Source organism: Gorilla gorilla, chromosome 8, assembly GCF_029281585.2.
Source record: "Gorilla gorilla gorilla isolate KB3781 chromosome 8, NHGRI_mGorGor1-v2.1_pri, whole genome shotgun sequence".
Taxonomy (NCBI): Eukaryota; Metazoa; Chordata; class Mammalia; order Primates; family Hominidae; genus Gorilla; species Gorilla gorilla.
Window position 1 is genome coordinate 35,188,273 of NC_073232.2, and position 15,038 is coordinate 35,203,310.

The 15,038-nt window shown below is 48.1% G+C and overlaps 2 protein-coding genes across 4 annotated transcripts in view; both read left to right on the forward strand.

Moving 5' to 3' along the window:
* The window catches only part of MYO3A (myosin IIIA), a 282,515-nt gene extending 273,123 nt beyond the window's left edge, over window positions 1-9,392 (forward strand). For all 3 annotated transcript variants that reach the window (XM_019034337.4, XM_055353315.2, XM_063709962.1), the window contains one exon: window positions 8,685-9,392. In XM_019034337.4, the coding sequence (XP_018889882.2) occupies window positions 8,685-8,823 (139 nt within the window). In that variant the 3' untranslated portion in view covers window positions 8,824-9,392. The remainder of the gene's footprint in view (window positions 1-8,684) is intronic.
* A 2,868-nt stretch (window positions 9,393-12,260) lies between these two features.
* GAD2 (glutamate decarboxylase 2) overlaps window positions 12,261-15,038 on the forward strand; it is an 89,181-nt gene continuing 86,403 nt past the window's right edge. Inside the window, exons 1-3 of the mRNA XM_063709963.1 lie at window positions 12,261-13,732; window positions 14,457-14,516; window positions 14,689-14,838. Coding sequence (XP_063566033.1) covers window positions 13,657-13,732; window positions 14,457-14,516; window positions 14,689-14,838 — 286 coding nt within the window. The 5' untranslated portion in view covers window positions 12,261-13,656. The remainder of the gene's footprint in view (window positions 13,733-14,456; window positions 14,517-14,688; window positions 14,839-15,038) is intronic.

Sequence of the window (15,038 nt, forward strand, 5' to 3'; positions counted from 1 at the left end):
AATATATCATATCCAAAATCTATATTCAAGCTCAAAGTAATTTTAATTACTCATTGGTTTCTTAATTATGCTTGTTAATTTCTCAGAATCAATGATGTCAGACCCAAAAACATTTGAGAGAAAGATTCATAGAAAAATGCATATTTTGGACTTGAATTCTCACCTTGCCACCAACTTTCTGACATTAAGTAAATTATTTTGTAGCTTATTTCATACTTTGGGAATTTTTTTCTCTTTTCTCCCAAAATATCTGTGGCGTTTTGAGATCTGGGTACATAATAAAACAAACATGGCATATGAAAAATGGGAGTTAATGACGGAAAACAAAAAGCTGTTCATCCAAAATTCTAAACGAATATCCTGTGAATCTAGGGTCCTCAGAACTCTCACCCATTTTACAGAGTGACATGGTGGTTAAGAAAAGAAGTTTTAGGCCGGGCGCGGTGGCTCACGCCTGTAATCCCAGCACTTTGGGAGGCCAAGGCGGGTGGATCACGAGGTCAGGAGATCGAGACCATCCTGGCTAAGACAGTGAAACCCCGTCTCTACTAAAAAATACAAAAAATTAGCCGGGCGTGGTGGCGGGCGCCTGTAGTCCCAGCTACGCGGGAGGCTGAGGCAGGAGAATGGCGTGAACCCGGGAGGCGGAGCTTGCAGTGAGCCGAGATCGCGCCACTGCACTCCAGCCTGGGCGACAGAGCGAGACTCCGTCTCAAAAAAAAAAAAAAAAAAGAAAAGAAGTTTTAGAGTCACATGGTCTTAGGTTTGGATCCTGATCCTGCTGCTTAGTTGTCGAGTGACGTTGCTCATGATAGTTGACCTCTTTAAGCTTCATTTCCATATCTGCAAAAGAATTTACTAATAACTGCCTCACCATGTTGTTGTAGAGACTAAATGTAGCAATAGGGTACTTAGGAGAGGCATAGGAAAGGTGCTCTGTCAGTGGTGGCTATTATCATCTTTATTTGCTTTTTCAGAATCCATCTAAACTATGATATTTGCCCTTTGCCTCCAAAAGAAGATGTGCTCTTCCACCTTGGGATCCAGCACTGTAACATGTTGGAGCTTAGAGATGTTCTAGTCTAATCTCAGAGCTCTGTACAGAAGAACACCAAATGCCAGAAAGATTAAGTGATTTGCCCAAGATCACACATTGAGTTAGTGAACTAAAATCCCAGATGTTCACTCCCTGCCCATTTGCTTTTCACTGACTTACCTGCTTCCCATTTTAAAAGTTCACCCTGCCCCTTCTCCAATGTATCCTTCCCCTTCCCCCCACTGGCAGATACACATCTGCTATGAAAGCGTTCTATCCCTGAAATACTCCTGATGTAGATTAAGTGATGTCTATGGGTGTTATTTAGTATCCGCTGCAATAAATGCTAGCAGCTAGTATTGTTGACTGCCTACATCGTGCTAGGCACTATGCCATTGTCTCATTTAATCCTCACAGCAACCGCACGAGGCAGTTACTATTATTGCCCCATTTTATAGATGAGGAGGCTAAATCTACAAAGTTTAGTGACTGCAAACAGTCACCTAGATGATAAGTTCATGGAGCCAGAATTTCTAAGTTTAGAGTTGATGGCCTTAACCATTACTCAGTATTTCCATCCTATGCAAAAGATCATGCTGGGCATTTGAAGAAGTGGTGGATAGAATAGTGCGTAAGATGTGATCCTTACATCCAAGAGCTTGATGCTAAAGGAAAAGTATACCCATATAACAAAGCTGAACAAGGTAACTCAGATAAGGTTTTTTTTTTTCTAAACTAAGGAAGGTTACAGAGACAAAACAGCCTTGACAGTATCCTGAATTTAAAATAGAAAACAAAAACCAAACAGCGAAATAGTGCTATTGAAACAATTGGAGAAATTTGAGACTAAGCTACATGTCAGAAGATGTTAGTGCACAAAGAATATCTTTTTGTGTATATACACGCACCAAGTATTGGCATTGCCCGAGAGGGTGTAAGTCTGGGAGTAAGAGACAACAGCAATGGTGAACTGAGTGCCTTGTGATTTTTTTAATTGACAAAACGTGTATAAACTTGTGGTATAGAACATGATGTTTTAAGATACATGTACATTGTGGAATGGCTTGATCATGTAATTAACATATGAATTACCTCACTTAGCTATCTTTTTTATGGTGAAAGCACTTAAAATCTACCCTCAGCAGTTTTCAAGTACACAATACATTTCTATTAACTATAGTCACCATGTTGTACAATAAATCTCTTGAATTTATTCCTCCTGTCTAACTGACATTTTGTATCCTTTGACTGACCTCTCTCCCCAGTCCCGTGACCAGTGCCCTGGTAACTACTGTTCTACTCACTGCTCTGTGTGCTTGTCTTTTTTTTTTTTTTTTGCGGGGGGCTTCCATATATAAGTGAGATCATGCTATATTTGTCTTTCTGCACCTGACTTCTTTCACTTAGCATTCTGTCCTCCAGGTTCACTCGTGTTGTTATAAATGGCAGGCTTTCTTTTTTTTTTTTTTTTTTTTTTTTTTTGAGACAGAGTCTGGCTCTGTCGCCCAGGCTGGAATGCAGTGGCGCGATCTCGGCTCACTGCAAGCTCCGCCTCCTGGTTTCATGCCATTCTCCTGCATCAGCCTCCCAAGTAGCTGGGACTACAGGCACCCGCCACCATGCCCGGCTAATATTTTTTTGTATTTTTAGTAGAGACAGGGTTTCACTGTGTTAGCCAGGATGGTCTCGATCTTCTGACCTTGTGATCTGCCCTCCTCGGCCTCCCAAAATGCTGGGATTACAGGCGTGAGCCACCACGCCCAGCCGGATTTCTTTCTTTTTTAAGGCAGAAGGGTATTCCATTGTGTACATATACCACATGTTCATTATCCATTCATCCATTGATGGACTCTTAAGTTGATTCCATTTATTGGCTCTTGTGAATAATGCTGCAATGAACATCTGAGTGCAGATTTTTTTTTTTTTTGAGTGAGTCTCGCTCTGTCATCCAAGCTGGAGTTCAGTGGCATGATCTCAGCTCACTGCAACCTCTGCCTCCCAGGTTCAAGCGAGTCTCCTGCCTCAGCCTCCAGAGTAGCTGGGATTACAGGTGCATGCCACTCTGCCTGGCTAATTTTTATATTTTTGGTAGAGACGGGGTTTCACCATGTTGGCCAGGCTGGTCTTGAACTTCTGGCCTCAAGTGATCCATCCGCCTCGGCCTCCCACAGTGCTAAGATTACAGGCGTGAGCCACAGCGCCCAGCCCAGATATCTTTTTTACATACTGATATCATTACCTTTGGGTATATGCCCAGAAGTAGGATCATATTTATTTTATTTTATTATTTATTTGTTTATTTATTTTTGAGACACAGTCTCACTCTGTCACCCAGGCTGGAGTTCAATGGCATGATCTCAGCTCACTGCAACCTCCACCTCCCAGGTTCAAGTGATTCTCCTGCCTCAGCCTCCCAAATACCTGGGATTACAGGTGCCTGCCACCATACCCATCTAATTTTTATAATTTTAGTAGAGATGGGGTTTCACCATGTTGGCCAGGCTGGTCTTAAACTCCTGACCTCAGGTGATCCGCCCACCTCGGCCTCCCAAAGTGCTGGGATTACAGGCGTGAGCCACCGCGCCCAGCCTGATTTTAATTTTTTAAGGAACTGCCATACTGTTTTCCGTAATGGTTGTACTAATTGACATTCCCACCAATGATGTGCAAGAGTTTCCCTTTTCTCCCCACCTTTGCGAACATTTGTAACCTTTCATCTTTTTTATAGTAGCCATCCTAACAGGTGTGAGATCTCATTGTGTTTGTAATTTGCATTTCCCCAATGATTAGTGATATTGAACATTTTTTCATATACGTGTTGACCATTTCTCAGTCTTCTTTTGAGAAATGTTTATTTGGGTCTTTTGCCCACTGTTTAACTGGGTTATTTGAGGGTTGTTTTCTGTTTGGGTTTTTTTTTTCTAAGTTGTATCAGTTCCTTATATATTTTGGATATTAACCACTTACTAGATGTATAGTTTGCAAATATTTTCTCCTATTTAAATGATTGTTTCTTCATTCTGTTGAATGCTTCCTCTGCTGTGCAGAAGCTTTTTAGTTTGATGTAATCCCATTTGTCTATTTTTTGCTTTTGTTGCCAGTGCTTTTGAGATCACAATCATTGCCCAGACCAATGTCATGGAGTTTTTCCCTTATAATTTCTTTCTTTTCTTTTCTCTTTTTAGGCAGCATCACATGAGCTAGCCCCTGTATTTTCTTCTAGTTTTGCAGTTTCATGTCTAATGTTTAAGTCTCTAATCCATTTGGAATTGATTTTTGTATGTGAGATTGCTTTCTGTAAGTGAGATAACAATCTAATTTCACTCTTCTGCATGTGGACATGTGGTTTTTGCAACACCACTTATTGAAGAGACTGTCCTTTCCCCATTGTGTGTTTTTGGCATCTTTGTTGAAAATCAAATGACTGTAAATGTTGGATTTATTTCTGGGCTCTCTATTCTGTTGGTCTATGCATCTGTTCTTATGCCAGTACCATGCTGTTTTACTTACAATAGCTTTTTAATATAGTTTGAAATCAGATAGTGTGATGTCTCCCTGCTTTCTCCTTTTTGCTCAAGATAGCTTTGACTATTTGGGGTCTTCTGTGGTTCTCTACAAATTTTAGGATTTTTTTCCTATATTTGTGAAGATGTCATTGGAATTTTGATAGAGATTCCATTGAATCTGTAGATTGCTGTGGGTAGTATGAGCATTTTACCAATATTAATTATTCTGATCCATGAACACGGAATATCTTTCCATTTATTTATGTCATCTGCAATTTTGTTCATCAATGTTTTATACTTTTCAGTGTATAGATCTTTTACCTCCTTGGTTAAATTTATTCCTAAGTATTTTTTGTAGCTACTGTAAGTGAGATTGTTTTCTTGATTTTTTTTTTTGATAGTTCATTGTTCTCATGGACTTTAAATGAATGAAAGCTGGTGACAGGCAATCAGTGATTAGAGAATGGCACTAGAGGAAAAGAGGACAACAAGAGGCTGACATCTGCTTGTCTCCTCTGAAGAAGGGACCTAGTGGGGTCTCTGTTGGGCAGTGGTGAGAGATGTGGGGTGTTTAGGGCATAAGCAGGTTTTAATTATGGCAAGATGATCAATGGAGGATAAAAAGGGGAAAATAAGATGGAACACAAGTGCCTCAGTTAAGAGACAGGAGAATTGTGAAAGAAGCATCAACAAAAAAAGAGGCAAAAGGATACAAGGAGGAAAGCCTAAGATTTGAGCCCTATAGACCTGGTTTTGAATCTGCACTCCACTTCTTACTAGCCATGGCAACTAGGATCAGTCTGTTTTCTCATCTGCAAATTGAGAATAACAAGAATCTAAGGCTTTGCAGTGTTGTCCTTAGAATTAGAAATAATGTTTGTGATATACCTGGCAGATAGTTGATATTTAATATGCTTAAAACAGAAATAAGCTGAATAGGTATGAAAATTCAAGTCAGTAACTCAGAAGAGGATGATCTGCTCCTTCAATACCCATCATGATGCTACTTGACCTTCTCCGTCAAGTATCCACTGAGCTCAGGATGCCCTGAAAGACCTTGCCAAAGGTTTTTTTCTTTTTCTTTTCCTTTTAATTCCCTATTCAGAACGGACCAGAATAGAGGCATATTCCATCTGCAGGCTACGTTCTAGACCTCTCCTTTCACCATTATTTTCATTCATTTGCATATACGTCCAATGGCCTTGCCCTCTCTCCTTCAATTATATTCAACTGGCAAACTCCAATGCTGAGTAAAATCAAAACAATTTAATCCCACTTAAAATTATGGCCACTCCTTAGGCAGGCCCTTAGTTACTTTCCAATATTACATTTCTCTAAAAATTCCTTATGCCACTTTCCTTGTCCACTCTTTCAAACTTCCTCCTCTCTCCTCAAACCCTCCAAACTTCCTGGCTCTCAGCTGACAACCTTCTTTTATAACAGTAGCAGATAACAGACACATGCTGAATATATCAGTCGTCCTACCACTTACCTATCTACTTCCCTCAGGATTCTATGGATGACCTTTCCACCCTCCTAGCTAAAGTAAAACCTTCCCTTTGTGCACTAAATCCAAGTGCTATCATTGACTCAAGGACATTGTCCTGCAATTGTCCCCTCTCTCTTCTGCACCTTGAATGTTTGTTCTCTTTACGAAATCATTTCTGGCAATTAGTGAACATGATGCATTCAGATCCATCATAAAAAATATCCTTGACCCAATCCCCCGCTACAACCACCCACTTTTTCTGCTCTTCAGTATAGTAAATGAATAATACATGAAAGAGTAATGATACTACCTCCTGCACATTCTTTCTTCCTATTCTCTTGAGCCGCTTCACTGAGGTTTCCTCTCCCAGCACGACACTGAAATTGCCTCTGCCAAGGTTAACAGTGACCTCCGTTTTGCCATGCTCTGTGATTTAACACCTATGTTACTCATTTTTTCTTTAAGTACTTCATTCATTGGCCTTCAGGACAGCACTTCTCTTGGTTTGCCTCTTACTTTACTGGCTGCTCTTTCTCATTCTCCCTGCTGACTTTTCTCATTTCACTGATCTCTCAGTAACGGAGTGTCCCAGACCTTTGCTTTATCAACATGCACTCTCATGACCTTAAATATTGTCTGAGTACTTAAAATTCCTGGCCCGGCACTGTGGGTCATGCCTGTAATCCCAGCACTTTGGAAGGCTAAGGCAGGAGGATCACTTGAGCTCAGGAGTTCAAGACCAGCCTGGGTAACATTAGTGGGATCCTGTCTTTACAAAAACATAAAAATAAAAAAAGGAGCCAGGCGTAGTGGCTCATGCCTGTAGTCCCAGCTACTCAGGAAGCTGAGGCTGGAGGATCAGTTGAGCTTTGGAGGTTGAGGCTGCAGTGAGGTTGTTATTGTACCACTGCACTTTAGCCTGGGTGACAGAGTGAGAAAGAGCGAAAAGAGAGAGAGAAGGGAGGGAGGGAAGGAAGAAAGGAAGGAAGGGAGGGAGGGAAGGAATTGTCTTTGTACTTAAAATTTGTGAACTGAAATATCTAGCCTTGCCATGACTTATATATTTGATATCCTCTTGAATAGCTAATAAATATCTCAAACTTAGCATAACCAAAACTAAAATGTTTATCCCACTGCAAAAATTATGCTTCTCTGCAGCCTTCCCCATCTCATTAAATGACATCCTTCCAGTTGTTTAAGCCAAAAGCCTTGGTGACATTCTTGGTTCTTCTCTTTCACACCCCACGTTTAATCCATCAGTGAGCCAACCCTTTCAGTTCTACTTCCAAGTATGACCATAATCTGGCCAGTTCTCACCTCCTCCTCCACAGGCCTAGTGTAAGCCACTATCAGTCTTGCTTGGATTACTACAGAATCTCTTAACAGGACTTCCTACTTTCATCCTGGCAGACAGATCCTGTTATGAGTGATTCCTCTGCACAGAACCCTTCAATGTTTCTCTCACTGTAAGGAGAAGTCAAGTCCTTGACATGGTCTCAAATTATCTGAACACTAAATTATCCGAACACTCTATCCTCATTCCTCCTTCTCTCATCTCTTGCTATTTCCCCCTCTTGCTTACTCTTTTCAAGCCACAGTGGTCTCCTTGCTGTTCCTTGAACACGATGTGTACACTCTAGTCTTGCAGCCTTTACATTGCTTGATCTATCATCCTGGAATTACTGCCCTTCCCCACGAGATCTGCATGGCTCAGTCTTCCTTCAGGTCTCTCCTTATATATCACCTTATCAGAGAGGCCTTTCCAACCACCCTGTATGAAATTGCCTGTACACACATGCACACACACACCACTCTTTCCCCATTACCCAGCTTTACTTTTCTGTGTAGCACCTCTCACCCCCTGGTGTTTTCAAGTTGTCTGTGGGTCTCCTGCACTAGACTATAAACTCCATGACAGCAAGGACTTCTGCTCACCTGTCACCTACACTGGTGGCTGGTACTTAGCAGGTGCTCAGTGAATGAATGAATGAATCAATGGGGAGTGAATGAATCTATGTAGCTGCATTTTTAGGGAATACCCCACTTCCCAGACAAGCTGCAGAATCTGAAGGTAAACATTGGCAGGGGTTCCCAGCAATGGATTCAGAAACTTAGCCTAGCAGCCTCATTGAAAACATTGAAACACTGAAAAAGCCAGCAAGGCCCATAGCTCTTGGTGTCACTAACAGAGCAGTTGGTCAGATTTTGAGTGAGCATTTTTTAAAGGAACATCTGAGCAGTTTTAAAATGCAAAATATTGAGTGTCTATTTGGGCACTTTGAGTTTTTTGTTTGACCAAAGTGTGTTAAAATTAAGGTATTAAAATAAATATTTGTTTATTGGTTGTGAATTATTGCAATCCAAACTCACCTTTCCAAACTGCACCTTCTGAAGCTTTGCTTAGCACGTATCTAAACACCATTACCTAGGCTCCACCAGCCCCTCTGCTCCTCAGCTTAGAGGAGTTTTTAAAACCTGTTGAGAATTATCGCAGATACGTTTGGCCATTATCCAGTCATTTCGATTGTGCCTTTCCTAAATGTCCGCGGTTGGCAGAACGTGGGAGGAAGAGGACCCGCCTAACTCGGGGTAGGCGGGGACGCGCTGCTCACTGTGGTGAGGTTGACACTTGGGCCCTGGGTTTCGCTTGCAGGTGCTGGGCGGCGGAGAGCCCCGAGAAGGAGGAGGAGGAGGAGAAGGAGGAGGAGAGAGGGCCAGCAGCCAACCCCTACGACTTCAGGAGGCTCCTGCGCAAAACCTCCCAGCGCCGGCGCCTCGTCCAGCAGTCCTAACCGTGCAACGAGGCAGTCACCGCCGTCGGAAGGCGCTGGAGCCTGCGGGGCAGCAGGGGCCAAGCAGGCGCTCTGGGGCTGGCACCAGCAGGCACTGAAGCTGCGGCCCTGATCTCCGCAGAGGCTGCCTGCTGCGCTTGGCCCTCAAGTGCCCGGGCCGGCCTTCGTGCTCCGAAACAAGAGACCTGGGAGCCCTCGGGAAACCTCCCCCGACGCCCTCTCTCGGAACTCCCGCACCCTCCTTTCTCACCAGCCCGCCAGTTGGGGCAACCCTGTCCTTGTTCCCCTAATCTATCTCTTTGTTCTTTTTTTTTGTGACTCCTGTGGACTCCACTGCGCCTGGGATCTCGCCAACCCCTCTCTCATTTGGGGTGACTGAATTCACAGATTTTTTTTTATTATTGGAAACGGCTTTTCTTGGCCAACAGAACACTTGCTAGCAGTTGAATCTTAAGAGAAAAAAGCCCGGGAGGGGTGGGGAGAATTTCGAAGATGTATTTCATCTCAAACTTGCTCTTTCTCTTCCTTTGGTTATTAAGGTCACTAAATAAAGGAAGTGCCTTGGAAAACCCGTGGTTTGCCTGACTGATCCCTCATTTTCCCCTCTGGGGCTTCTGCTATAAGGCTGTGCTGGTGACGGTGCCCAAGGAGGGGCGTTGAGGTGCCTCCATCAGCGAACTCCCAGCACCACCCAGCCACTTCAGACAAACACAATCTAAGCTAAAACCCCTTGCCACACAAATGCAGAGGCCTCCAATGTCTAAATCCCCAACACACCACACGTGCTCGCCTGCACGATGCTTTCCCAATCTGTATGACTGTCTTTGGCCCCATCTATAAAGATGCTAGTGCCCCCACTGGGTAGAACTGTCAGATTTCAGGTTCTCCCGGTCTGCAGATTTGGGGCCATCTTTGCTACTCCGACTTTGTGTGTATTTAAAATGGGGGAGGCTAGTGGGTGGACAGAAGTTTGCATTCCTGGGTTGACTGCATCTTATTCTAAAACCCGGTTTAAGCTGTTTTATGAAACTGACATTCCCATCTAAGCAACCTGGAGAGGGTGAGGACAGGTGATGAGGTCGTTGCATGGAATTGGAAGAAGGGTTCTGATCACGATGGGGCTCACCCCTTGTGTGGGTGCCCTTGGCTCCTGCACCCACAAGCCGGAGTCAAAAGACTCTGGGGAAATATTCGAGGAGTGAGTGAGGGCATGTGCAGGGGGCTCAGAGCGTTTGTTGCGCCGCTGGTCCACAGGGCATGGTAATCTCGCCAACTCAGAGTTGGCACCAAAAGGTCCCCAGAGCCAACTCGTGTAATCTCTTCATTTTACAGATGCAATGTGGCCAAGGGAAAACCTGCAGCTATGGCATGGCAGAGTCCAAGTGCCCTCCAGGCCTTCTTTTTCCCTGGGTTAGCAGCACAGTCTTGCTGGGGTTGCGACTGAAAGTAAGGAGTAAACCCTCAGCTGTGCGAATGCACTGAGCAGCTGAGTATGGCCCAGTACCCAGGAAACCAGCACAGCAGGTCACCAGAGAGAGGGGCTTGGGAGGGGCAGGGGTGTCTAAAGCCCAAAGTGGCCTGGCCCCCTTCCACCTCTAGCTGCCTGTCCACTTGCCTCCAGAAGGCCTGGGTTTGTGGGGAGGGTGGAGCAGGGGCCAGGGGTAAGGAGCACTAAGCTAAGCTCAGCTTTTCTGCCTGGCCACCCTTCAATCTAGGCGTCCTTCTTGGGTGGCCCCTGAAGACAAGAGCCCTGGCACTCAGCCCCTTCTGTTACTTCTGTTGGTGTAGGGAGAATTTATGGAGGGAGGCAACAGACTCCCTCCCTAAATTTTTCCTGCACCAATGTTTTAAGTGAGAATAGAAAAGAGAATGGCAAAGTCTTGGTGAATGCTTGGTTGCAATATTTTTGTGTTCTTCCGTGGTTGTTTCCTCTTTTTCTTTCCATCTTCCCTTCTTTCTCTGTCCTTTGACATTTAAGCACGGGAAGGACACAGGAAAATGTGTGCCAGACACTCTTCTTTGGGTCAGCCTGAGACCCATATGTTGGTAAACCAGACACCTAAGGAAACTGTCCCTACAAGTCGGAGGATTGGGTCTCTCTCCCCTCATCTGAGGAAGGGCCTTCCATAGCGGCCGCCTTCCCTTCCCATTCACTGGCTGCCTCCTTTGTGAACTAATGACTGTAATTATTACCTCCCAGAGCTCTTTTGTTATCTCCAACCCCAAGCCCCGAAGAGGGGGAATGGGCTCTTTAGTGAAATGAAAGTCATTACAAAGCAAATTACTGTCTAGGGAGGGACAGCCTTCAGGAAAGACAAATCAGATCTCCATCTGCATCTGAAGTAGGGTGTGTTTAAATAAAAAATGTAAATATCACCATTAGATCCAAAGTACTCCAGAGCTGTGGGATTTAATGGAGTTTAAACGGTAGCACTTGAAGCCATTGCTTTACCAAAAAGAAAAGAAATCAGTTAAATTCAGGTGTTTTAATCCGTTTCTTCTTTAGGGGTTTTGTGTGATTTAAACGCTTGCTTTTAAGAACCTTTATGTTTTCAACCACTCATCCATAGTAGAAAAGTTCTGCAACCCTAGACTGCTGGCTTGAAGGAAAACCTTTGCAGGATTTGATATGGATTTCAACAAAGAACCAGCCTCTGCGAGGCTGGAGAGAGCTGCGGAGCTGCCATGCCTGAAGTGCAGATGGCCGAACCACAAGTCTTTAGGTTTCCGGAGTTGTTATCGTGGTGACCTGGAGTGTCAGAGCCAGGAGAGCAAGAAAGAGGAGCCAAACTGAGCTCTGAGTTTTCGACCACCTGGGCTCCCACAGCCTGGTCCAGACTTCACCTAGCACGCTCAGTGCCAGCCTTCGGCAGGACGCTATCAACGCCCGACTGGTTTCCTGCTCTCATCCTGGCGCCTGGGCCCAGCTGCCATAGTGTGGATCCCATGACTCCTCAGGGAACCCCTGGACTCAGGCACGCGAGAAGAAGACAGCGCTTTGTGGAGAGAATTGACCAGGGACAGTTATGCTCGAGCACACAGGACTTGGGCCTGTATGCGTCCAGCATGGGCCCCAGGATGTCCCTTCTAAGCGAGGGTCGAGGAGTGCTCGACCAGACGGGATCCCCGGGTCGCTGCTTTGTTAGCAGCTTTGGTGGCTGGTTCAGGAGGTCAGAGAAATAAAACGACTTGTGAACACAATGGAAATGACAGGCGCTCTGGCCAGGCGCGGAGAAGGCAGCCGCCTCGGGAAGCCGACCTCAGCCCTTTCCCCTCTCTCCCTCCCTCTGTCTCCCCCAGAGCCCCGGAGCTGCGAGGTGCACTTGAAGTTCATCTCCACTGGCAGGAGAACGCAGCGCAAACTGTCAAAGGGCTCCCAATCCTCAGGGCGTCCTCCCTGTCTGCAATAGCTTTTTGTAGAAAGGAAATAATCAGAAAGATTCTTTCTCCTCCTTTATTAGAAAAAGAGAAACCCCCTCCTAATACGCCTCAGAGAGAACCAATCTCGCGCTTCCGGGTCACCCGCTACCGCGAAGATTTTCTGGGGGCGAGGGGGGGCATTGGTTTGAAGCCCCTTAAAACGAGGGCCCTGCAGGCGATGCCTTCTTTCCTACTCGGATTTGTAAAGCCGAGATTGCTTAGTTGGAAACCCTGTTCTCCCCTCCCAGGCGCACACAGATCCCCCTTACACGCAAGCACCGGGCGCTTCCACGCCTCCGCGGGCCAAGGTCACCAAATGCCCTGATTCCATCCCCCACCCGCCATCAATCCTGCCGACTCTGGCCGCTCTGCCTCATTCTCTTCCAAGAAGTTTCCATTCGTTTTATTTTTTTTCCCCAGCCCGAGGTCCTCAGTAGACTCCAGCGTGGATTTTAATTGCCTCAATCAGCAGTCATTCTCCCCAGCCGTCACTCAGAGCCTGGACCGTGGGTCCCGCGATCTAGCCCTTGGCTAAGCAGGAACGATGCGCCCCCGGGTACGGCGCGGTTCAGCAGGCAGGCGTCAGGTTCTACTAAGGCGCTGAAATGAGCCCATCAGCGGGTAGGAGCCCTTTCCCCGCCGTCCCCTCCCCAGGCTCGTGAACGGCGCCTGATGCCCGCCCGGGGCGCGAGCTCTCGAGGTCGCAGTGACCTCAGCACCTGCTTGGAGGAAAACGGCGCGGGAACCCCGCTTCCTTCCCCTCAGCTGGAGTCAGACCTCAAAAACAACACCCCAATCGATGCACACAGAAAACTCCTCTGGGCCACGCTTCCCGCCTCGCCGAGGTCTCCCCAGTCTGCCCCTCGCTGACGCTGGCGCGCAGCGGCTGTGGCAGCACCCGGGACAGCGGCCGCCCGCACTTCCCGCCTCTGGCTCGCCCCAGGACGCGCTGGCACGCCTCCCACCCCCTCACTCTGACTCCAGCTGGCGTGCACGGTCTGCCTCGCATCCTCACGACTCAGCTCCCGCCCTCTCTCGTGTTTTTTTCCTCCGCCGCCCCCTCATTCATCCCCACTGGGCTCCCTTTCCCTCAAATGCTCTGGGGCTCTCCGCGCTTTCCTGAGTCCGGGCTCCGAGGACCCTTAGGTAGTCCCGGTCTCTTGTAAGGCTCCCCGGCTTGCAAAGGGTTGCCACGTCCCTAAACCCTGTCTCCAGCTCGCATACACACACGCACAGTCAGACACGCACATTTTCTCTTTCTGCGTGACACCCGCCCTCGCCGCTCGGCCCCGCCGGTCCCCGCGCGGTGCCCTCCTCCCGCCACACGGGCACGCACGCGCGCGCAGGGCCAAGCCCGAGGCAGCTCGCCCGCAGCTCGCACTCGCAGGCGACCTGCTCCAGTCTCCAAAGCCGATGGCATCTCCGGGCTCTGGCTTTTGGTCTTTCGGGTCGGAAGATGGCTCTGGGGATTCCGAGAATCCCGGCACAGGTAGGAAGGAGAACGGGGGCCTGCGGCGGGCGAGTTTTGCGGTGGTCTGGGGTTTGCGGAGCTACGGAGAAGACGAAGGAGGTTTTTCCACCTGCAACAGGAAACTTCTTCGGGCGCTTCTTCCTGCTTTTGGGCTAAGTCCTTGACGGCCCAAGAGCTCAAGACCTCTACAGCCTCTTGTACCCTGGGAAGACGCCCAAATAGTCTCAGGCCCCTTCCACAGAAGGTTGGAAGAGCCCCCCAAAGACCGCGGTGTCTCGGGGACATGGAATTCCGTGGTCCTGGGGCGCTGCTAAGATCCGGGTGTCTGGACCCTGGGGAGGGACGGAGTGACCGTGAAGATAGAAAACAAAAATGGGAAAGGTGAGAGATTTCTTGGTCTAGAAAGACAGCCTGCGAAAAAATGGATAGCTTCAGTGTTTAGGAAAACTCGTCCAAGGTAGGCAGGGAGAGGAATTTGCCTGAGCCGATTGGCACCTGGAAGGCCAGCGGTGTGGGCTTCTCCTTGGGAAACAGATAAAGGAAATGAGGGCTGGCCCGGGCCGCCAGCCTCCCGTTTGCCTTCCGCACCTGCCGGCCTCACCGAGTCCTGAGCGGCCCCCAGGAGGAAGGCGGCCCCTCCTAGCACCCCGGACTGATTGATTTTCACATAGAACGAAATGTCACACGTCCGTCTGTTGTTCTCTTTCTGCCTCGCTGTCTGCCTGCCTATTCTTCCTTGCAGCGCGAGCCTGGTGCCAAGTGGCTCAGAAGTTCACGGGCGGCATCGGAAACAAACTGTGCGGTGAGTGCCCAGGGACCGGGGCGGCCAAGGTCGGCCCGCGGGGTCCAAGCCGTCTTCTCACCTCCGCATCCCAGTCAGCGGAGTCGGGGTTTCCTGGCTGCGGGTAGGCGGGAGCGAGGGAGCCGGGCCCGGCGGAGGATTGACGAGGCCCGCGTTCGGTGTCCTTACCCAGCCCTGCTCTACGGAGACGCCGAGAAGCCGGCGGAGAGCGGCGGGAGCCAACCCCCGCGGGCCGCCGCCCGGAAGGCCGCCTGCGCCTGCGACCAGAAGCCCTGCAGCTGCTCCAAAGTGGATGTCAACTACGCGTTTCTCCATGCAACAGGTAAAGACTCAGCGGGGAGCCCCGGGACGCCCCTGCCCCTCTCTCTGCCCCGCCCACCGCGGCCGGTGCGGGTCCGGCGCTGAGAGCAGGACAGGGGCGTCGAGGTGGCGGCGGAGGCGGGACCTGCCAGAATCTTCAGATAAAAGCGAGAAATGCGGGACCTGCCCGCTGGGTCCAAGCCCCCGAACCTGGCCTCGGAG